The sequence below is a fragment of the Dromiciops gliroides genome, chromosome 6 (assembly GCF_019393635.1).
Source record: "Dromiciops gliroides isolate mDroGli1 chromosome 6, mDroGli1.pri, whole genome shotgun sequence".
Taxonomy (NCBI): Eukaryota; Metazoa; Chordata; class Mammalia; order Microbiotheria; family Microbiotheriidae; genus Dromiciops; species Dromiciops gliroides.
Genome location: NC_057866.1, coordinates 230,925,848 through 230,948,629, shown reverse-complemented (window position 1 = coordinate 230,948,629; position 22,782 = coordinate 230,925,848). Strand labels below are relative to the sequence as shown.

The 22,782-nt window shown below is 39.9% G+C and overlaps 1 protein-coding gene and 1 pseudogene across 4 annotated transcripts in view; both read left to right on the top strand.

Annotated features, from left to right (window-relative positions):
• The window catches only part of LOC122732238, a 29,539-nt pseudogene extending 27,656 nt beyond the window's left edge, over window positions 1–1,883 (top strand).
• NPNT (nephronectin) overlaps window positions 1,764–22,782 on the top strand; it is a 113,784-nt gene continuing 92,765 nt past the window's right edge. Inside the window, exons 1-2 of one of the 4 annotated variants that reach the window (XM_043972994.1) lie at window positions 1,764–2,171; window positions 5,155–5,255. In XM_043972994.1, coding sequence (XP_043828929.1) covers window positions 2,101–2,171; window positions 5,155–5,255 — 172 coding nt within the window. In that variant the 5' untranslated portion in view covers window positions 1,764–2,100. The remainder of the gene's footprint in view (window positions 2,172–5,154; window positions 5,256–22,782) is intronic. The other 3 variants (XM_043972995.1, XM_043972996.1, XM_043972997.1) reach the window with 3 other exon arrangements.

Genomic DNA, 22,782 nt, shown 5'->3' with positions numbered 1-22,782 from the left:
CCCTTCTGCCTCTTCCTATCCCAGTCCTTCTTTAGTGTGACCTTAAATCCTTTCATCTATTTTATTTCAAAAAAACTTTTCATTCTTCTTGGTAACCTGAAAAGAAGGGTACTACTCTGACTCTCCTCTTCTAGGACTAACTTGTATATTCCTACTAGTAAACTTCATATTTGCTAGGTCACTACAGTGAAGGCTTAACAAATAACAGAGATCATTTATTCTAATTTCCTAGATATGTCTCAGTAACAGTCTTGCCTAGGGGAAAGGGTATATTGAGAAGATCTCTATGTATTCCCTCTAAGAATCTAGTTCAAAGATTAACCAGGGGCTGTATAATTAGAGTTTAGAGAGGGGAGAGGCTCAAATTGAAGAGGCAGGAGGAAATATACAAAGAATAGTAAGGAGAGAGGTTTACAGATAGGACCATAAACAATTTTTATTCTTCCATTCCAAACAATTCTATTCTGTCTCACTGTGACTTTTCTTCTGCCCTTCTCCCATATTCGCCCAAAGCTATTTGCAAATTCGAGTCAGGAACCCAATACACAAAGAGAATGGGTCAGAGGAGCCACTGCTGCCTGGAACACAGCCTACATTACTTACAAAAATTTCATTTGCTGGAGCAAATATTTTGATTCCAACATTTTTGGGTCATATTAGGATCAGGGGCTGGGGTGGATGACAACAAGCTGTTTGCCTAAAAAAATGTCCCAAGTCTAAATTGGCATGTACTCATCATGTTTCCTGATGTTAAAATAGAAACTTGTTTTGCTCACAGAAAATAACTTGAAATCAAAGTTATTTGTGTTGAAATCATTTATTTTCTTATTCACAGGGAAAATTCCTGTTCTTAGACAAAATGAGAGATAAGGAAGGTAAAACTATCCGGCAACAGGCTTTTCTTAGATTTTGCAAAGTCTTGGAAGCCTCAAAACAAAACGATTGTTTTTGTTTTGTTTTTTATTTACAGTAACATTCCAAATGAAATGCAGTTTCTATTAATGACTTTGGAATTTGTGAGATTATAAACTATATTTTGGAGCTTTTTAAAGAGGGAAATGTGGAAATTTCCCATCCCTTCGATAATAAAATGATAGTGAAGATGTTACATGATTCATCTTTGGTCAGTGTGTACCCCTGACAGGAAGACACTTGTCCATCTTCTTAATGTACTTGAAGCTAAGTTGATCAAACTCAAAACAATCCGACACTCCTTTTCTTCAAAGCTCTACTAAGGTTTGGTATTTTATTTCCATTGGGGGAAAAATGTGCCAAGCCCCAGCTTGGGGATAAGCGACTCCTGGAATTTGCTCTCGCCAATTCTGTTCAAGTCATGCAGTAGTTACACTGAATGCATACAGCGGGTTTCCATTCTCGCCTGCTGATCCTGCTCTTCTCCTGTCTTGACACACCCCTCCCGACTAGAACTCACCTGCACCAACCCCTTCTCCCAGGCAGCGCATACAGCGCATACCTCTTCCTACTACTTGGCAGCTCCCCTCCCCTTCCTGGCTCACCATTACCTGCAGCTTCCTTCTCATTTCATTAGGCTTCCACCTTTGCTTCCCCTCTCCCAGTACTTCACTCTCGCAGACCCTCTCAGTCCCCCACAGGGCTTCCTCGAGCCCTGGGGTCTCCGGAGAGCCTCCGCGGGCTCCCCCTCGTTCCTAGCCCCCGGGGAGCAGAGAAGGAGGCCAGGCACACGCGTGGGCTCGCGCCCTTCCCCGCCCCTCTGGCTGCGTGTCTGCCCTCCCTCTCCCCGTCCCTCCCTCCCTTGCAGTGCCTCCCTCTCCCCAGGAGGGAGTCGTAGAGGGGCTGCGGGCGCCTGGCCAGAGCGGTTCAGGCTGCTCTCCGCCACGCTTCTGCCCCCCGAGCGCCAGTAGCGGCGGGAGGGGGACCCCTGCAGTTGGCAGCTCGGAGAGGGAGAAGGGCTGAGGGAAGAGCGTGCGCTCCTCGGCGGCCCCCGCTGACTGTCAGCGCTGCTCCTCCCCTCCAACCTGTTCCCCTCGCCGCTGCTGCTGCTACCGCCGCCGCCGCCGCCGCTGCCGCCGCTACCTCCTTTGGAGCCAGTCTGCACTCTGGAGGGCTTCCCCTCCAGACATGGATTTGCTCCTGGGACTGGTGCTCGCGTCTTCGCTCTACCTGGAGGCTGCGTCGGAGTTCGACGGGAGGTAAGCGGAGCCCTTGGAAGGGAACCACAGGTTTCGGGGGTCAGGGGACTGGGCTTGGGGGCGAAGTGTTTCTCGGCTCGCCACTCGGACCAAGGAGGCGTTCGATAACAGCCTTAGCTGAGGTCGGGACCCTGTACCAAGCCGAGCTGGGGAAAGAGAAACCCGAGAAGTTCCTTGGAGTACTTTACAAGCCTTTCTCGCCACTGTGGACAGACGGAACGGGAGAGTCACCTGTGCGGGGCAAAGAACTTACTGGCCGGGTGGGGGCCGCTGGCTGCAAGGAGTCCAACCCGCCCTCCGTTACATCTCTTCCCCCGCCCCCAGTTGGGAGAGGGGGGGAGATTATTAGCGAGGAAGGATCACAGCCCGTGCGCTCCTGTGTAGGGCAGAGTACCGAGCCCCCTGCCATCTCGTTCCCCTGGGACGCTCGTCCACTTTTCACTGGCCGATCTCTACCGTGCGAGGGGGAAACTTCTGAGTAGCCCTCAGTAAATCCCTCCCTGGCACTGTCGGACTCCCAAGTACACCCAGATTGGGCTGGGGGACTCCGGTGAAGATGCCGCATCCTCGGGCCCTCTTTCCCCTCCTCTGAAGAGTTGGAGGCTGAAAGCACGTCCCGAAAATATGGGAGAAGGGACACTGCCCCCTGCCCCCCCTCGGGAAAGGACCAGGGGTAGGAGGTTGGGGCCGGGAAGTGGGTGTTGTGTACTTGAATAATGCATCTTGCACCTCGCAGGGACCCGACATCTGCGTGCTTTGACAGGTTTGAACAACTCTCCTCTCGCTGCGCGCTGTCACTCAGCTGGGCGCACTACTTCCTGCAGGCTGCGCCCTCCCTCCAGCCGGCCGGGAACAGCTGCCCTGCTCGCCCGCAGTTGTCGCTGCCGGGGAGCCCCTGCCTGCTGGGGCCTGATCCGTGTGTTTGTGTGTGCGCTTAGTTAACTCCCGGCGGCAGGCGAATGGCTTAAGCCGCTGCTTCGAGCTGTATTCCAGGTGAACCAGCTAGGGGTGTCTGGCGCCCTGGGCGCATCGGAGGGGGTCAGACAGCCTGGGGGCTCCTCTCCTTAGGCTGGTTTAGCTGCTCCTGGAATTTGAACCCCGCCTCCTTACCCCCTTCTCTGCTCACCCCCTAAAGAAACACTCCACACCTGGTTTACCTGCAGTCTTGGAACGAATCTGCCACACTGGGTTTGCTTTTCTTGTTCCTACTGGGGAGGGGGGGCGGGGGGGGGGGGAGAAGGGGGAACAGTTGATTGGTGATGAGGCAGAAAAGTGCAACCACTGCATTTATATACATGGCCTGGGGAAATAGAAAGTTTGGGGGACTTTTTGGTGGGACGGTAAAGTGAACAACACTTCTGGCAGGAGTGGACTAAATATCTTGTTCTGTTTTACTCCATGTCCAATATAGACCATTTCAATGCAGTTTTTACACTCCCAATTCCAGCTAGGAATTCATCAAATATACGTGTGCACGAAATCTTAAGGACTCTTGAAAAAAACAGAAATAGGCAAAAACATTTTTTTCTTTTTTGCAAGAAGCTGAAAATCCCTTAAGCTTAACTGTAGAAGAGAAACCATTAACAACCAAAAAATTATCTAAAGGAAGAATGTATATAAAATCAACATCAATCAATGACCGATGGCCTTCTGTTAAGTGTATCCTCAAGCTGTCAAAATATGATGAAATATTTTCCATTTATGACTTTTAGCTTTGCACTAATAATAATAGCATCTTAAAATAGCACATGACAGTTTAGAGTTTAGAAGGGTTTTTTTTAAAGCTCTTTCACATGCCTTATCTCAGCTGATCCTTAGAACAACTGGGTCAGATCAAAGGAAGGGAAGTGCCTAAGTGCTTTAACAAATGTTATTATCTTATTTTGGTCCTGAGAGGTAAATGCTGTTATCACCCCCCCCACGACACCTCCCCCCTGCTATTTTACAGTACAGGAAACTGAGGCAGGCATAGATTAAGAAGTCACACAGACACAAGTGTCTTGATTCTGAATTTGAACTCAGGGCTGCCTCACTCCAGGCTCCAGGGTCTATTCACTAGCCACTTAGCTGCTAGGAAAGAGATGCTGTCATCCCCCTTTGATAGGTTAGAAAATGGAAGTATTTTGCTAGTAAGTAGGCAGAGCTAGGAAGACTAGAACTCAAGTCTTCAGATTCCTTTCCATTTACACTCTTAGGGAATCTGTCACACCATATAAAGATGAAAACTGAGAATTTCTATTTATTTATTTATTTGCGGGGCAGTGGGGGTTAAGTGACTTGCCCAGGGTCACACAGCTAGTAAGTGTCAAGTGTCTGAGGCCGGATTTGAACTCAGGTACTCCTGAATCCAGGGCCGGTGCTTTGTACCTAGCTGCCCCCAAAACTGAGAATTATTGACACAGAAAAGAAAACTTTCTGTTTCTTTCTAGTTACATCAGATATCTATAAGACAATTATAATGAACATTTTTGTAAACTTTTCTGTCTTGTTGCTAAGATTTTTCTCAAGTGCTTTTGGTGGAGAACGTTTAAAAAACATCTCTTCAAATCATTTATAATCTTATTCTCCAGGGTGCAGAAAGATACTATCTTTTCTTTTTCTTTTTTCCACATTGATATAAGAGAGAAAGTAAAGAGTAGTCATTCTTTGTTTTGTGAAATATATTGTTATATTGTTTCGATTTTGACTGTGACTGGCAAAGGGGTTGCTAGGTACAAGCTTTTAACACTCATCCTATGACTGGTGGCTGTGAATGTCCCAGACAATTTGGTTTAGCTGCTTCTAGAGAGGAGTTATCCACTGGTTGAGGTTTTCACTTCTGGAGTTAGGTCATAATGAATATTACTGTGGAAACAAGCTGAACTCTTCTCCACCTAAAAGTCTGATTTTTCAAATCCCCACAGATATGCTAAGGAAGTCACAGAGAAGCTGTTTTTAATTTCCAAGCTGGATTTATCTGATTATCTTTTTTTCTGTTTTGTAGGTGGCCCAGGCAAATTGTGTCCTCCATTGGATTGTGCCGTTATGGTGGTAGGATTGATTGCTGCTGGGGCTGGGCCCGCCAGTCATGGGGACAGTGTCAGCGTGAGTATTGTCACTGCTGGGGCTTTTAGCCACCTGGGAGGAGGGGCTTTTCACAATCATTAATGGCTTTCACTCTATACAGTGCAGGGCTTCTTTCTGAACAGGGCTTGGCACATGCAGGTCTGATGTTTAAGTTTTCAGGTACAGTCTTGGGTTCCTTATCTTGCCCTTTCCCAACCTGACCTACCTTTGTTACGATGCCAATTCTGCCGTTCATAGAGAACTACCCTGGCGCAGTGGATATCGCACTGGCCCTGGATTCAGGGGGACCTGAGTTCAAATCCAGTCTCAGACACTTGACACTTACTAGCTGTGTGACCCTGGGCAAGTCACTTAACCCCAATTGCCTAACCAGATAAATAAATAAATAAAACAGAGAACCACCCAGGACTTCTCACTTAATTGTTTGTCCCTAATATTCCCAGCTTCTGCTTTCTCATCAAATTTGCTTCTCATGGCTCTGGGCTTCAAGATGGGGCAAGATAATGAGTCTAGACTGTATTTACATTAAATAAACCTCAAACCTGATGACTCTGATATAATATTTGCCACAGCTGTTGTGTAATGGAAGGTGGCCCATTTAGAAAACATGTTCTTGAAGCCATGTAGTACAATCTGAATGGCTCACTCAACACAATCAGTTCACATGTCGTAGGAGCTAAAATAAATACGAATTCCAAATTAATTCTATATTGTTAAATCAGTGCCATCTAGTTTGTGCCTAGTAAATATATTGGTTTCACTTTTTCCATGATCATAAAAAAAAACCAAAACATTTTCTAGAAAGGTCAAATCTAGGGTTATATCACATGAGCTGAGGAAGGTCAAATTCAGGATTATAACATTTTCCCTTTAATTAAAAATTTTTTAAGCTAGGTATCCCCACTCCATAACCCAAGCTTTCCAAAAGATGATCGCAGAATTGCTCACCTGGGCACTGGGATCCCTAGGACATCTCCAAACTTAAGAGGACTGGGCTAGGCATACCAAGCCTGGACATTTGTCAATTCCAGATTAGCATTTGGTAGCAAATACCCTCTGTAGCTATAGTTGAGAAGACTGATCAGTTGAAAGACTGGAAAGCAAAGAGGCCAGAATTGGAAAGGAAGGATCCCATGTTAGAGGTCCAGTGATAGCAAAGTATTAAAGCAAATTTTTGTGCACAAAAGCTAGGAGTTTCCATAGCCATTTTAAGCTGCAATTTCAACTTAATGCCTTTCCTAAATTTCAGTAGAGAGGGAGTGAGTGATGAGGCTTCTCCATGCTGATGGGACTACCTAGTTAGGTTCCTTTTGTCATATCTTCAGGATTTTTAAAGAGTAGTTGGCAAAGCAGTAGTAAAATTATACCTTATTAGTGGCTTTATATGGAGATGGAAGGGATGGTGACTAAAAAAGAGAAAGGTGCTGGGGGATATTTAGCATAGTACCAGGTGAGAAGACATGTTCTGCAAGGCTCTACCTCAGAGATGTTGACCTCACAGGCACCCTGTATTGGCAATAGGACGGAGAGGATGCTGAGAGTGACAAAGTCTTCCTTTCTCCCTCTGTTCCTGGGTGGCCGGCTGGTGCAGTTACTCTCAAGGGGTGGCAATGATTTCCTGTTGTCCTGCTGATAGCTTCATTTCCAGGGAACTTCCATTGTGAATCCCAGTGGCAGTTGGATCAGTACAGTTCCTCAGCTCCACCCAGAATAAGCAGCCACATTGGCAAGATGCCCAGGAGCAGGAGGGGAGACAGCTTTACTCTGAGGCAAAGTGCCAGTGGGAAAGCAGAGGAGTTAGGAGCACTTGTATCTTTAGCTAGAATGTGCTGCTATTGGAGAATTCTATTGGAGAGCCACCACATTCAAAATGGAATGCCAGAGGTTGCACCTCCAGCTGTTATACATTTCCCTTTCCCATGTCCCTTTTCCCTTAACTTGGAATTTCTGCACCTAAATTATTTTCAAAGTCCTGTAACAATCATAGGGACAAGGTAAACTTGAAGAATCCATGCTGGTTTTGAGAAAGTCTTTCCATGATGATATTCTTAACAGCTATTAGGGATGTGATAGCCCCTTATAAGAAAAAAAAATCTTCAGGAGCAGTCATAAATTATATTCTAAATTTGATTAATTTTTCTGTTGGAGGTGTTAACAAATTAGTGTTAGCAAGTCATCATAAATATCATAGTCACGGACGTTGGAGCTGGAGTTCCCCCTGAGGAGCAGCCCTAGGTAGCAATCCATTGAATACCATGTTCTGGATTTCTGCCACATCTTCAGCTACAACCTTCTCAGTATCTCTTCCATCCCTCCCTTTTGAACTATTAGAGGAATGTCTGTGAACAAGAGTGTGGGTGGCCCACCAAAATAGCAATAAGACCCTGGCATGGTGCTGGGTAAATGGGTAGAGGCAGACTTTCACATCTTTTCATGCTCCATTCTTGTTCAGTTGCATGTTCATATATTGATTACTTTGATATTAGATATGATATTAGTAATTCATTCCACCCATCGATTAAAGAATTAAGAACATTGCTTTGAATATGAAACCCTTATATAACAATTGCTATATTAAAAAGCTAGCATTGGGGGCAACTAGGTGGCACAGTGGATAAAGCACCGGCCCTGGATTCAGGAGGACCTGAGTTCAAATCCGGCCTCAGACACTTGAGGCTTATTACCTATGTGACCCTGAGCAAGTCACTTAACCTTCATTGCCCCCCCCCCAGCTAGCATTTATAGAGCACTTTAAGGTTTGCAAAGCACTACATAAATATTATCTCATTTGATCATCACAACAACCCTGGGAGGTAAATGCTATTGTTATTCCCATTTTACAAAGGAGGAAACTGAGCCAAGTAAGTGACTGAGGCCAGATCTGAAGTCATGTCTTTCTGACTCCAAGTCTATGGCTAGGAATGGGAAGAAGAGAGAAATAATTGCAGAAATTCAAGACATTGGTAATATCTTGTGCTTTTTACATTAAAGGACTGTTCTTTTAAAAATAATGCTTCAGTCCATCTGTAAACTTATCTACGACAGTATTCCCTCCTACAATGCACTCATATCATAATCCATCTATGCTTATCTGTCTTCCATTCCTTCCCATAAATTTACTCTGTGGAGTCCATCCCAAGAGTTGTTGACTTTCACAGTCTCTTGACATAACAGGGATATGAGTGAATTATAGGCTTGTCATTGTTAGAAGAGACCTTAGGGACCATGAAGTCCAGCCCATCATTTTCACAGCTGAGGAAACTTAACCAAGGTCACACAACTAATAAATAACTGAGGCAACCCCCTTTTTGGTTTATTTGTTTGTTCACCCATTTCTCCTCATCCCACTTCTTCCTTATTCTTCCTTGTAACGTCTGGCTTTCAGCTCATAGACACCGTGGGTGTTTCCATTGCCATCCATCCATTTGGATGATTCTCAACTTTGCTTCTTTCAGAAACTGTCACACTCTTGACTGCTTTCATACTTTGCAGGGTCTTTCTTTTTTCACCCTTCCTCTCATTATTCATTTAATTTACATACTTGGTAACACATTTTCAAGTGCAACCTTCCTCTCACTACTCTTTCTGCCTCTCAGAACAAACAATGTTTCTAGATGTGTACACACATATTAATGGATCAAAATAATTATAAACCCCATATAACCTAGCTCATAGAATTTTGCTTCATTGAAAATAAACTTTATAACACCAAGAAGCAAAGTTAGCAAAGCCCAGGATTATGTCCGCTTTCACAATTCTCTGGGCATGACAATTTTTCTTGTTTCTTTTGAAAAACATAAAATAATTCTGAGAATCGCTGGGTTGATGCCACAAAATAAAACCACTTTTGAAGAAAGAAGGGCCAAGTAGTTCCTCCATGGGTCTACTGGCAGCATTTAAAATGACAGGGCGATTTAGCTTTTTTTTTTTAATGACTAGAGATTGATTTTGTTTCATCTGTGGTTTCTTTAAGAATCCCATGTATTTATTTCTTGTACATTCAAAACTAGAGCATAACCACACTAATTGTCCCTTTTGGGGATGCTAGAGTCCTAGTTGGAAGCCTCCCCACTATATTTTTATATGTTTCATAATTATGTGGGGGCCCTGCTTCTACAGAATTCCCACATATAACTTTGTGAATGTTCTGATTTCTTGGAACAATCAAATATGGAAGATATATGTAGGGAGTTGGAGAATTCTCCATATGTATAGAATAAAGCCTAATAGTGAAGAACACTGGCCTGTTCATTAAGAATCTTTGATTTCAGGGGCAGCTAGGTAGTCCAGTGGATAAAGCACTGGCCTTGGATTCAGGAGGACCTGAGTTCAAATTTGGCCTCAGACACTTGACACTTACTAGCTGTTTGACTTTGGGCAAGTCACTTAACCCTCATTGCCCTGCCAAAAAAAAAAAAAAAAAAAGAATCTTTGATTTCAGCCCTAATTTGAAGCTGCGGCAGTCACTTGACTTTTATTTGGCTACTTGTTTTGATTTTTGGAGAATTTTTGAAAGTCATCACTTAGGTTGTAATTTACAGGAAAACTTCCTTGTAGAAAGATCACCCATATTTTCAAAAAGCAAGTAAACAACAACAATAAAATGTTGACCACTTTGAAATTTGTTCATTGTCATCAACAGCTGTAGTCACAGTTTTGGAAATGGTATTTAACCTTTTACAGCTGCTCTCATCTTGAGTTCAAATTCTGCCTCAGATACCCTGGGCAAGTCACTTAAGCACTCTTAGCCTCATTTTTTAATCTGTAAAGTGGGAATGATAATAGAACATATCTGCCAGATTTGTTGTGAGGATCAAATAAGATCACACATGTAGAATACTTTGCATGCCTTAGAGAACTGTGTAAATACTGGATGGCCATTTCAAAGGAACTTTATGAGAAAAAATTCTGTGAAAACTATAAGCTCAAAACATTAGCATAATTAGTGATGGGAAATGTACTTATAATATTTATAATAGTTGTCTTATAGTAGTTAAATGTGACATCAGATATTCCTAGATAGAAAAATGTCAGAGATTAGGAAATTCAATTCTTAATTCTCTTTTTTTAAGTGAGAGTCTCTAAATTTCAGCCAATTAAGGCTGTGCTTGTAAGGAAGAAAGGAAGTTTGAGTGCCATTCTCAAAATAGAAATCTAAAAAAAAAATCATTAGTTGGAGTGCTCAGCGGATTCTAATGGGCCCCACATCCCAGAGCATGGATGCTTTTATGAAAGATAACGACTGGGCATTAGCGAGACCTTTCTTTGGATCTCAGAACTGAGAGTCATATATTGCAAGTGAACGTATTACATGTTATTTTTAATATGTTAACATACTGTCTCATGTTTGCTATGTCCTACTGTGTAGTTCAGGGGTTCTTCAGTACTTTGTGTGCCCTGGACCTCTTTGGCAATCTGATGAAGCCCATGGACCCCTTCTCAGAATAATGTTTTTAAATAAATACATAAAACAGAATGCCTAGGACCACAAAGGAAACCAGTTATGTTGAAATATATTTATAAAAAACATTTTTAACAAGTTTGTGGATAGAGGAAAATGGAAGCAATTTAGCCAACAAGATATGGGAGTTGCTAAGAATAATTTTTCCTACAACCACACCCAATCAGAGTTTCACATTCAGCCCAGAATCCTCCTTTCCATCGTTTTGTCAGGTCTGAGAAGCAAGCAAAGAAAAAGAAGGATCAGAAAGGCTACTAGAGCAGACATCAAAGCTTCTGCCATGTTTCTGCCCACACCTCTTTCCTGTGCCAATATCATTGTCTCCTCTGCCACAGAACATTCAACTTTTTGCAGGGACAGATCTTGCACTGACAATTTTAGGCAAAAAGGGATGGCCCTTCCTCCCTCACTCCTGTTATTTAATTTTTGTTTGTGTTCTTGACTTATAAGTGATAAGGGAAATGATTGTCCAAGGTCAAACAAAGAGTCCAAGATTGAAGCTACTTGGGGGCTCCATTAAATACTAGGTGCTTAAATAGTTTCACCTGATGGTCACAAAAATATTCTTGCTTCCTAATTTGTGTTATTTCTCTGCTTTTAACCCTCTTCAGTATCTGAAGAAATAGTTGATTTTAACTGTATTAGCATTCACTACACTTCATTGAAGCTAAGAGACCTTAGGCCAAAGTTATTCATTTATACCACAGGAAATGGATTTAAAGTCTGGCTTTTGCCATGATCTATAAGTTAAGTGATTTTTCTGGAATATTTTTAAAAAAACATTCAGAATACTTAGGTCTTATGTTTTCTTGTAGTAATCTCTGACCACAGTATTTTTGCTCACAAGTTTGGCTATGTATGTGGTAGCAATTCTGTATAGAAAGCATTGTACAAATGTGAAAACACACACACACACACACACATGAATCTGGTTCCAGGTTTCAACAGAGCTATTCATTTTCTGGATTTTGGCTGACAGTAAGCAATTTGTGGTTTCCAAAGGAAATTATGTGAAATAAGGTGGTTTGTATCATTTCTTCACCAGACAAGGTAAAATGTAAGTTTGTTTGGTTTCACTTAGAGATCTTTGGCTGATATAAAACCTAAGCACACAATGGAACTTTGCTCTGTAGGGTTCTTTTCTCCCCTTACCTTTTACCTCTAAATAACTCATCTAAAATTTGCATGAAAATTCTTTAAATCAAAAACTTCTCGTTATTTGTCACTAGGATTGTAGGTCACAGATCTAGAACTGGAAAGGACCTACACTCCCCTCATTTTACAGATGAGGAAACTGAGGCTCTGTGATTCCAAGGCAATCCTTCTTTTCCACTCTACCACACTTTGTTGTTGTTGTTGTTCAGTCATGTCCAACTCTTCATTGACCTCATTTGGGTTTTTGTATTTTTGGGGACAAAAATACTGGAGTGGTTTGCCATTTCCTTCTCCAACTCATTTTACAGAGGAGGAAACCAAGACAAACAGGGTTAAGTGACTGGCTTAGGGTCACACACCTAGTGAGTATCTGAGGCCAAATTTGAACTCACAAAGATGATTCTTCCCGATTCTGGGCACTCTATCTATCCACTGTGCTTCCTAACTGCCCAAATAGTTCTCTACTAACTACTTTAGGTTGGTAATAATGCTATTGTAAAACTGGTGCCAATGTATGACACCAGTTGAAGTTTGGAAACTGTCGAAGCTATTGGAGAAAGGTTAATGTCATTAATAGACATCCCAGCTAGGACCAGGCCTTCTCACAAGTGGGCAGGCAGCAAGCATTTATTAAGGCACTGAAAGAGAGTCCCTGCCCTCAAGGAGCAGAAATTGTAAGGGAGGAAGACAACAATACAAGGGGGCTGAAAAACACTGGGATGGAGGTGGAGAGAAGGGGACAAAGTGCAGAGATAGAAGGCCAGCTGGGAGAGGAATGAAGGGTGGCCTGCGGGGGCCCCTTCTTTGAATGGTGGGCTGGAAGGAACTAATCGATGGGGACCCCTAAGGGGGCAGCACTGGGAAGGAGTGTTCCTAGGTGAGAAAAGAACAACAGGGATAAATAATTAATCCATGAAGGAATAGTTTTAATTTTCATTTCTACTGCTAAAGACTCCTGCTTTAATATCGGAAAGCCCTAAGTAAATGAAACGATTTCAATTTCGCAAATCTCCTATTCCACTGACTAGTTAGGTTCTACCTGGGGTGTGCTCGAGGCTGATTGTTAAATTTTCACTGTGAGTATTTACACCTCAGAAATCCTTAAGGTTAAAAATCAGGGCTTCACTTAGTGTTTTGTTGATCTTTTTCTAACTCTCACATTTACTAGCACCCGGGCACTCAACCGACATTTTCATTTACTTAAAAATCAGGCTTATTTAACCTTATCTGTTTGGAGGGGGGAACCAGAAGCACAGTCCAGGAAGTTTCTAATTCCCAGCAGATGATAAAGACTTAAAGGTTTTGAGCTAGTATATATGCAAAATATACTTTTGTTTGGTTTTTTGTTTCGATTTTTGGAGAGCTTTTTAAAGGCATCACTTAGGACTTAGGATGCTATTTATAGGAAAGCTTCCTTGTAGAGGGATCACCCTTAGTTTTAAAAAGCAAGTAAAGAAAAAACAATAAAAAATGTTGACCACTCTGAAGTTTGCTCGTTTGTCTTCAACAGCTGTGGTCACAGTTTTTGAAATAGTATTTAACCTTTCACAGCTGCTCTCATCTCTGGGCTAATCCTGTTAATCCTACATTCCAGAGCCCCATTAAGACCTGTTAATACACAGATGCTTCTAGTATTCTCTGCTCCTTTTCTGATAATGCAGATGTGGAATCTGTCACTTCTCAAGGATGGGGTAAAGACCCGTGCTATAGGTGAGATGTTCCTAATCTTTGATGTGTATGTGGTGCTGTAGTGGCTTAGTGGATAAAGTCCTGGACACAGGATCAAGATAACCTGGGCTCATATCCCATACTACATGACACTACCTGTATGACCCTGAGCAAGTCACTTCCTTTCCCTGCCTCAGTTTCCTCATCAGTAAAAGACAGAATAATAGTACCTACCTCAAAAGATTTTTGTGAGAATCAAATGAGAAAACACATATAAAAGTACTTTGCAAACATTAGTACTAAATAAATGTTAGCTATTATTATCATGGACCCCTCTGGCAGTCTGGTAAAGCTTTTGAACCCCTTTTCAAAATGATTTTTAATAAGTCAAAATCTATAGGATTACAATGGAAACTAATTATATTGAAATATTTTATAATATAGAAATATTTTACTATATAAATATTTTATAATATATAATTATTAATATCACTTTCCAATTTTCAAATTTTTCATTTGTTTATTTTTAACATTTAACAAAGTTTTGAGTTCTGAATTCTTTACTTGCCCCTCCTCCTCCACCCACTGTAAAGGTAAGAAATGTGATATCAATTATACATGTGAAAACACACAAAACATTTCTATATTAGCCACGTTTCCCCCCAAAAAACAAGAAAAATAAAGGCAAAAAATATTATGCTTCAATCTGCATTCAAACTCCATCAGTGTTTTGGGGGATGGCACTTTTCATCATGAGTCCTTCAGAATTTGTCTTGGATCATTGTATTAATCAGAGTAGCTAAGTCTTTCGCAGGTGATCATCATTACAATATTACTCTTACTCTTTACAATGATTTCCAGCTTCTGCTCACTTTACTTTGTATCAATTCATATAAGTCTTCCCAGGTTTTTCTGAAACCACTCTCCTCATCATTTCTTATAGCACAATAGTATTCCATCATTATCATATACTACAACTTGTTCAGCCATTCCCCAATTGGTAGGCATCCCCCCAATTTCCAGTTCTTTGCCACCACAAAATGAGCTGCTATAAATATTTTTGTGTGTATAGGTCCTTATCCTTTTTGGTTTTTATCTCTTTTGGATACAGACCTAGTAATGGTATTGCTGGATCAAAGGGTATACATAATGTTATATTCCCTTTGTGCATTTCTCTGATTAATAGAGATTTAGAGCATTTTTTCCATATTACTATAGATAGCTTTGATTTCTTGGTCTGAAAACTGCCTATTCATATCCTTTGATCATTTATCAATTGGGGAATTACACATATTCTAAATTTGACTCAGTTTTGCATATATTTGAGAAATGAGAAAAACTTGTTATAAAATTATCCCCCAGTTTTCGGTTTTCCTTCTAATCTTGGCTGTATTGGTTTTGTTTGTGCAAACCCTTTTTAATTTAATTGAAATTAAAATATAGTTATGAAGAAAATTGTAAAAAGTAAGTTCACATGAAACATACTATCTACCTTCAAAGAAAGAACTGATATTGATTGAACACGGACTGAAGCATGCTATTTTTCACTTATTTCTTTTATTTTTTCTTTTATTCAAGTTTTCTTGTACTAAATGACTAATATAGTAATGTTTTACATAATTGCACATGTATAACCGATATCTGATTTCTTAATGCCTCAGGGAGGAGGGAAGGGGAGGGAGGAAAGGAAGGACAGAATTTGGAACTCAAAACTATAAATAAAAATGTTTATTTAATTTTTTTTTAAAAAGGAAGTTCACAGACCTCAGGTTAAAAACCTTTCAGTGAAGATTATCTTGAAATCTCCCTTGAAGTGTTTTTTAAAAATTATTACTAACCCTGAATCCCAGAATCCTTAGAAACTTGATTTCTCTCTTACAAATTTCCTTTTCTATAATAGAATTGGAATTATTTTAAGCTATTGCCCTCCTTAAAGTGACATCTTTGAAATGTTAAAAGGTCTTTGGGGAAGCTAGGTGATGCAGTGAATAGAGAATCAGCCCTTATCAGGAGGACCTGATTTCAAATTTGACGTCAGACACAACATCTTTGTGATCCAGAGCAAGTCACTTAATCCTAATAGTTTTAAAAAAACAAACAAACAAAAAAACAAAACCCTTAAGTGGTCTTGAAATTGCAAAATAACATTATTGGCCAGAAAACATGACATTTTAGGTTGGTAGTCTTTGAGAATAGAGAATATAGATAGAATCAGAGAATCTTAAAGAAAGGAGTGAGAGATCTGAGAGGCCATATAGTTATAGTTCTATGCCCTAGGAGATATAACTAACTTGTGTGCAACATCCCTCACTTTTTAGTTAATATATTCTCCATTAATTCTGAATAATGCAGCATTTATTAATTTTCTTTGTCCATAAATGTTATCATCAATCCATACAGATCTTCTGCCTCCCAAGAAAGGATATAATAATACTCAACTAGGCAGCCAGGAGGCTTGTAGTTAAGGTGAGTTTGATTCCCACCTCAGACAATCATGACCCCAGGCAAGTTACTTAACTTTCTCTTAGCCTCAATTTTCTCATCTGAAAAGTGGCTATAATATATACCTACCTCACAGGGTTATTGTGTGGATCAAGTGACACTTGGTAAACCTTAAAGCACTATAAACAATTCTAGATATTATTATTTTTTATTCTATTATTATCATTGTTCCTCTCAAGATGTGAAGTCAAATAAAAGGAAATAGTACAGTTTCTGGGAGGTTAGTTGTCAGATCAACCATCAACTACCCATCATCAGATGTACCATTTCATTTTTTAAAAATGTTATAATGTTGGCATTGCCAAGTTCTTCCCAGTTTAAAGGATGGGAACACACTCTCTATTTGCTATGCAAAATGAAATCTTTTGAAAAGCTTCCAGAAATTCAGGTGTGCAATTCCCTCCCTGTTATAGTGAGTGTGGTAGGCATTATTTGCTTTTACTGTTCTTCATCTCTCAAATGCTTTTTGAATCAACTAGTTAACATGTAAGATGAATAATGAAACATCCTTCCAACATAGTTTGGCTTTGTGCTATAGCCTCTACTAAGAGCTGAGGAGAGAGACAGAAAAGACATAGGTTGGGCATCTCAGAGGACTTGGCTTCCTGAATTCTTTTGCCTACAGGAGTTCCTGAATACGGTCTGTTAAGACAGTCTTTGACAGACTGAATTTTTTAAAATTCATTGAAAAATCTGGCTGTGAATAGGGTCCTTTGAAAGGTACTTTCTAAATCCAATGACTGAGGTCATGCAATAAAGCTGGGACAGGGTAACAAGCCCAGAAACAAACATGGCAGAAACTACAGGAATTTCAGAGACTTTAATGGAATCTCAATAGTATTTTGACTAAAGAGCCAAACCCATGAAGATCTGACTTAGCTGTTGGATTAAATGAAACAGAATGTCTGTGTGAGGAGCGGAGGAGAAGGAGAATTGGCAGCTGAGAAGGACCCTTCTACATGGCCATTTGGTTTTATTAAGGTAGAGAAACTGTTGATAGATAAAGGGGAATACCGACTAGGTATTCCTAAATTGGCAGTGTCCTTTATCACAGTGGTGCTCATTGAGAATCCCACCAGTTTGGATGTGTTCAGCAGGCCACTGAGATCCCTCAGGCAGAGGGTAAGGAGTTAGCATCTTTTAGCATTACCCATCTGCTTTCCTTTCCCCAAAAGGACATCTGGTTGACATAGGATTGCATGAAAATTGTCTAGCTGCCAGGACCTTCCCTCACTTCTTAGGGTCCCTGCCCACAAGCTGTCTACCACTCTCAAAGATATTCTATGCTTATGACTTACCTGTTTGTATTCACGAATTCTTCCAGAAACTAATTCATGGATCATGTAACATCTAAGCCAAAGAATACATTTTTGAAATTATAGTTTGCCTACTTATTTCTTATAGTCATGACATTAATAAGGAGATTGTGAAAAATCTGATATTTCAATAAATTAATTTGAAGCCATTAGAAATAGCTAAATTGTTTTACTTCCAAAAGGTTTTAAAATGCCATTTAAAAGGACACTTTATTCCTTCCATTTATCTTTGTTCTCATCATCAAATATTAAATTAAAAGCATATATGATGTATATTAGGTGATATATATTATACATATATGGATGATCAAATGAGGTAATATATGTAAAGTACTTTTCAAACCTCAAAGTGCTATATACATGTTAGCCATTATCGTTATAAATTGTAAAATTATATTTTCCATAAATAACCATGAATACTTATTTACTTTTAGCAATGCAGGTCACAATTCCTCCATACCTTTGTAAGGTTGTATGAATTACTATGGCAAAAAAAAAAAAAAGAAAGAAAGGAAAAAATCCTTTATCACCTTGTGGGTGATATGTTGTATTTATATACACAGACATAAATATATATTGCATTTATCTATATATCCATATATGAGTATGCATATTACGTATATAATATACACACATTTCTATTCACTGAAATAAACACATAGAAATTTTTAAACTTCCACCAAGTTTCTGCTCTGTTGCCTCCTTGTGGTATGGAGTTGGTCCAGTAGTCCATAACTGATAGACCTACTAAGATAAAAAGGCCTTGAATATACACCTAGAAAGTCTGTTGATCAAAGACCAACAAACTGTGACAAGTAAAACTAAATAATCTTACCTGCCCCCCCCCATGCGGGGGAAACTAGCTAGTAATTACTTATAAATCAGGAGCTTCAGCAACAGTTTAGGCATTAAGCATTTATTAATGAGTAAAGAGGTTAGTAAAGAGAGAACACTTGTCTCTGAAAGAATGGAAAAACCTAGCTCAGATCTACGGTAGAGAGTGAGAGAGAGAGAGAGAAAGCTGCCTTCACCTCGCAGGTCATGTTCCCAAAGAGAAAGAGCCTGACTCAGTTTGACCAGAAGCTCCCTGTGGGACTGGAAGAGGGGTGGTCCCCCCGCACAGCTTCAAGCTAATTGACTGGTAGCATTCAAGTCCATTGATTGACATGACTTAAAGGCAGCCCATGAATTGTGAGGAAACTTCTGGGATGCCAATTCAACCTCAGAAAGGTAGCACGCTTTCTTGGCAGGAGGCAGGAGTAATAGTCTCACACTCCCCGCTGTGCTTCATGAAGAAACATGGTTTCCTTACATGAAGCAATAACATTACAGATACTTATAACTAACAAAGTAAAGGGAATGAAAAGAGAGAAAAGAAATTGAGCAACACATTGACAGAAGCTAAAGGGGGCACTCCCCTTTAGCAGGTGGACATTACAAACAAAGAAGAACTAAAGGGGGCACTCCCCTTTAGCAGGTGGACATTATAAATAGTGTATGCAATGGGGAAAAGGAAAACAGGAAAATGTCCATTTAAGTCTTTGAAAGTCTTATCTCCGGCCAGCTAGGTGGCGAAGTGGATAGAGCACCGGCCCTGGAGTCAGGAGGACCTGAGTTCAAATCCGGCCTCAGATACTTAACACTTAACTAGCTGTGTGACCCTGGGCAAGTCACTTAACCCCAATTGCCTCACTAAAAAGAAAAAAGAAAAAAAAAAGAAAGTCTTATCTCAGATGGTTCTTGGGCTGTCCTCTGGGTGTAGTTGTGGAGTGAAAGTCTTTCAGGTGTGGTTGCTGATGATCAGCTAGCAAGTCAGCATGTATTAAATGCCTACTCTTTGCTAATCACTGTACTAGGTGCTGGGGAAACAAAGACAAGGATGAAATAGTCCCTTCCATTCAGTTGGGAGAAGTAACGTATACCCATATACCCATTTAAGTACACCCAAATATATTGTTGTTTTGTCCATGGGGTTTCTTGGCAAAGATATTGGAGGGGTTTGCCATTTCTTTATCCACTGTGTGCTCCTTTTATAGATGAGCGATAGATGAGCTAGTAAGTGCCTGAGGTCAGATTTGAACTCATATCTTTCTGATTCCAAGCCTGTTGCTCCATCTGCTACACCATCCAAAAATATACAAGGTAATTGATTATGTGTGGAGAAACGCTTGGAGTTGGAGGCCTTGTGTAGGAGGTAACATTTAGCCTGTATTTTGAAGGAAACTAGGGATTCTAAGAGGAGGAAATGAAGGAGTACACTTTAGGCTTTGGCCACAGTCAATACAAGGCCATGGAGATGGAGCATCATTTGTGAGGAAAAGCAAATATGTCAGTTTGTCTGGACTGAGGAGGGGTGGTGGGGGTGGTGAAGGGAGTATTATAAATAAGACTGGAAAGGTCGGTTGGATCCAGGTTGTGAAAGGCTTTAAATGTTAAGCACAGGAGGCACTAGGGAGCCACTGGAGTTTATTGATCAGGAGAGTAATATTGTCTGCCCTTTGCTTTTTAGGGATGTGACTTTGGCAGTCATGTGGAAGACAGATATGAGAAGGGGGAGACTTGAGGCAGGGAGACCAATTAGAGGACTATTGGACTATTGCATTAGTCCAAATGGGAGATGAGAAGCACCTGACCTCAGGTAATAGAGGGAAGGGTTCCAGCCTAAGTTCAGAGAGACACATGACCAGAGGTGATGGACTCAAAGGGTAGATCAGAGTATATTTGTAGGGGGGGGGAGAGGAACTTGGCCAGTGTGGGAATTTTTTTTGCTTACAGGTTTTATTTTCCTTATTTTCTCAATGTGTGGGAGAGGTGAAGGTAAGAGGGAGAGAATTTAGAACTGACAATAAGATAAAATTGAATTTTTGAAAATGAAACAGTAACTGCCAGGTAGTGAATTATTTTGGCTGAAGAAATTCACACAGACCATCTACTAAGGCATGAGGGCATTATAATATGTGTGAAGGAAATATCTGCATGGATGAAATCATGGTTATTTTGAAGTATTAGTTAAATACATAGAAGAGAAATCAATGATAACTAGAATATAGCTTCTAGATCAATAAATTCCAGTTGATGATTCTTCAGAGATAACCTTGATATAGGAACATGGAATCATATTAATAAGTCTCATAGGATTTAAAAAAATCAGTAGTTAATAAGGATGTTTTTAAAAGATAACTTGCTATATTCTTTATGTAAGTGGATATTTTTAACATATAATAATAATTAGTAGGAAGAGGGGATAGATCTATGATTTCATTGCTTAAAGAAAACTCCCAAATGAAGAAATTCTCTCTATTAATGAAGGTTGGCACCTTCTCCTCAGCTTAGTGTCTTAGAGAATTGCATAGAGCACAGAGCGATTAACTAATTTGCCCAGGGTCACATAGTCATTACCTGCCAGAGGAGAGATTTGAACTCATGCCTTTCTGGTTCTAAGGCCAGCTCTCCATTATGCCGTTCACAATTATAATAGTTACTAATACATTTTTTCAATAAACTTATTTGTATATGTATATTTATTTTATTTCCTTCTTTCTGTCCTCCTAATTTAACAATTAAAAAATTCCAAGAGCCTCATTTCAAATATGTATAACCAAGCAAAAACAATGCCATATTCACTTTGTCATTTCCCATATCTCATTCTGCTTTTTAAGTCTATCTCCTCTGTGATGAATGGTAGGAAGGATCATGCTTCATCTCTGGTCCTTTGGAGCTGTGGCTTATCATTGCATCGCTCAGAGTTCTGAAAGCTGTTTAGCTTTATAATATATATCATTATACAAATTGTCCTCCTAGTTCTGTTCACTTCCCCCTGTATCAATTCATTGAAGTCTTCACAGTTTCCTCTTAAACTATCCCTTTCATCATGTCTTCTAGCACAGAAATATTCCCTTAAATTCATATGCTACAATTGGTTTAGCCATTCACCTATAGGTGGGCACCCCTTTAGTTTCCAGTTCTTTACCACTACAAAAATATATTTTTGTACTTGTGGTTCTTTTTCCTCTTTCTTTGATTTTTTTTTTTGGTATTTAGGCCTAATTTTGCTTGGTATTGCTTGGTCAAAGGGTATTTATTCACAGTGTAATAATTTAGGGGGTACAGTTGCACACAGCTTTCCAGAACTGCTGGTCAAATTCACAGCTAATAGTACTAATAGTGTAATTGTGTACCTGTTTTCCTAAGGTCGCTCCAACATTTCTCTTTTTCCTTTTCTGTCATCTTTATCTGCCTGTTGGGTATGAAGTGAGGCTTCAGAGTTGCTTTAATTTGCATTTTTATAATTATTAATGATTTGGAACATTTTTTCATATGATTGGTGATAGCTTGGATTTCTTACTTTGAAAACTGCCTGATTATATCCTTTGACTATTGAGTGAAGAATGGCCTCTTATTTAGTCATGACCTCTTCCCCTATCCATAGATCAAAAAGTTAATTGCTTCCTTGCTCCCCTAAATAAACAATTTAAACAATAAGCAATCATAAACAATAATGTCAACATTTCAGGCCTAAGTTGTGACTACATTTTGAGTTTACCTTGGTGCCTATTGTTAGATGCTGGTCATTATTTTTCCTAGATTATTTCCAGTTTTCATAACAATTTTTTCTTCACGTACTGAGTCCTTACCCCAGTAACTGAGTTTGTTAGGTTTATGTAATTCTATACTACTACGTATCTTTGCTTCTGCATAATTGGGCACCTACTCCGTTCCATTGATTTATCTCTCTATATTTTAACCAATATACCATTAAGGTATTTTTTAAAATGAACAGAAAAGGCTATGTAATAACATCAATGTGTGCCATGCAGATGTGAAGTTAATTTTCAAATATTAATAATCATATATATTTATATTTTATCTATAATTTAATGTATTGAAATGCAATAAATTAAAATTAACAGTCCTAAACATCACCTTGCCTACATAAAGCACTATTCAGTCAACTGAATGGGCTCTATTGTCAATAGCAATGGAGAAAAGAATTTATCAGTATTTCAGTTGGTCTGTGATCTAATCGATGTTCATTCTGGCTTCAATGGTACAGTTTATATCCCATCAATCCCAATCCTTTTCAAACTCTATAGCTATTGTCCATTTCTTCCCATAAATCCTCTCTAGGAAATGTACCCAATGTCCTAGGAGCCTGCCTCTCAGCAGAAATGTCTCTTAACATCACGTGAATGCCATTGCAATGCACAAATCACCTTCCTCTTATGGCAAACAACATAAATAGCCTATCCTCTTTTTGAGTCATGCATCTCTTTGATGACACATTTTGCACTGCTGTTTGCACGTAGTTCTCCCCTGGCTATTGGCCCACCAAATATCTTTCCATTGCCCCTTGGGTCACCTGCAATTTTGTTGCTTTGAAGATTGTAATATCCAATGATTCATGGCTACATAGCATCACCAAAGTAATATTGGTGTTAAAAAG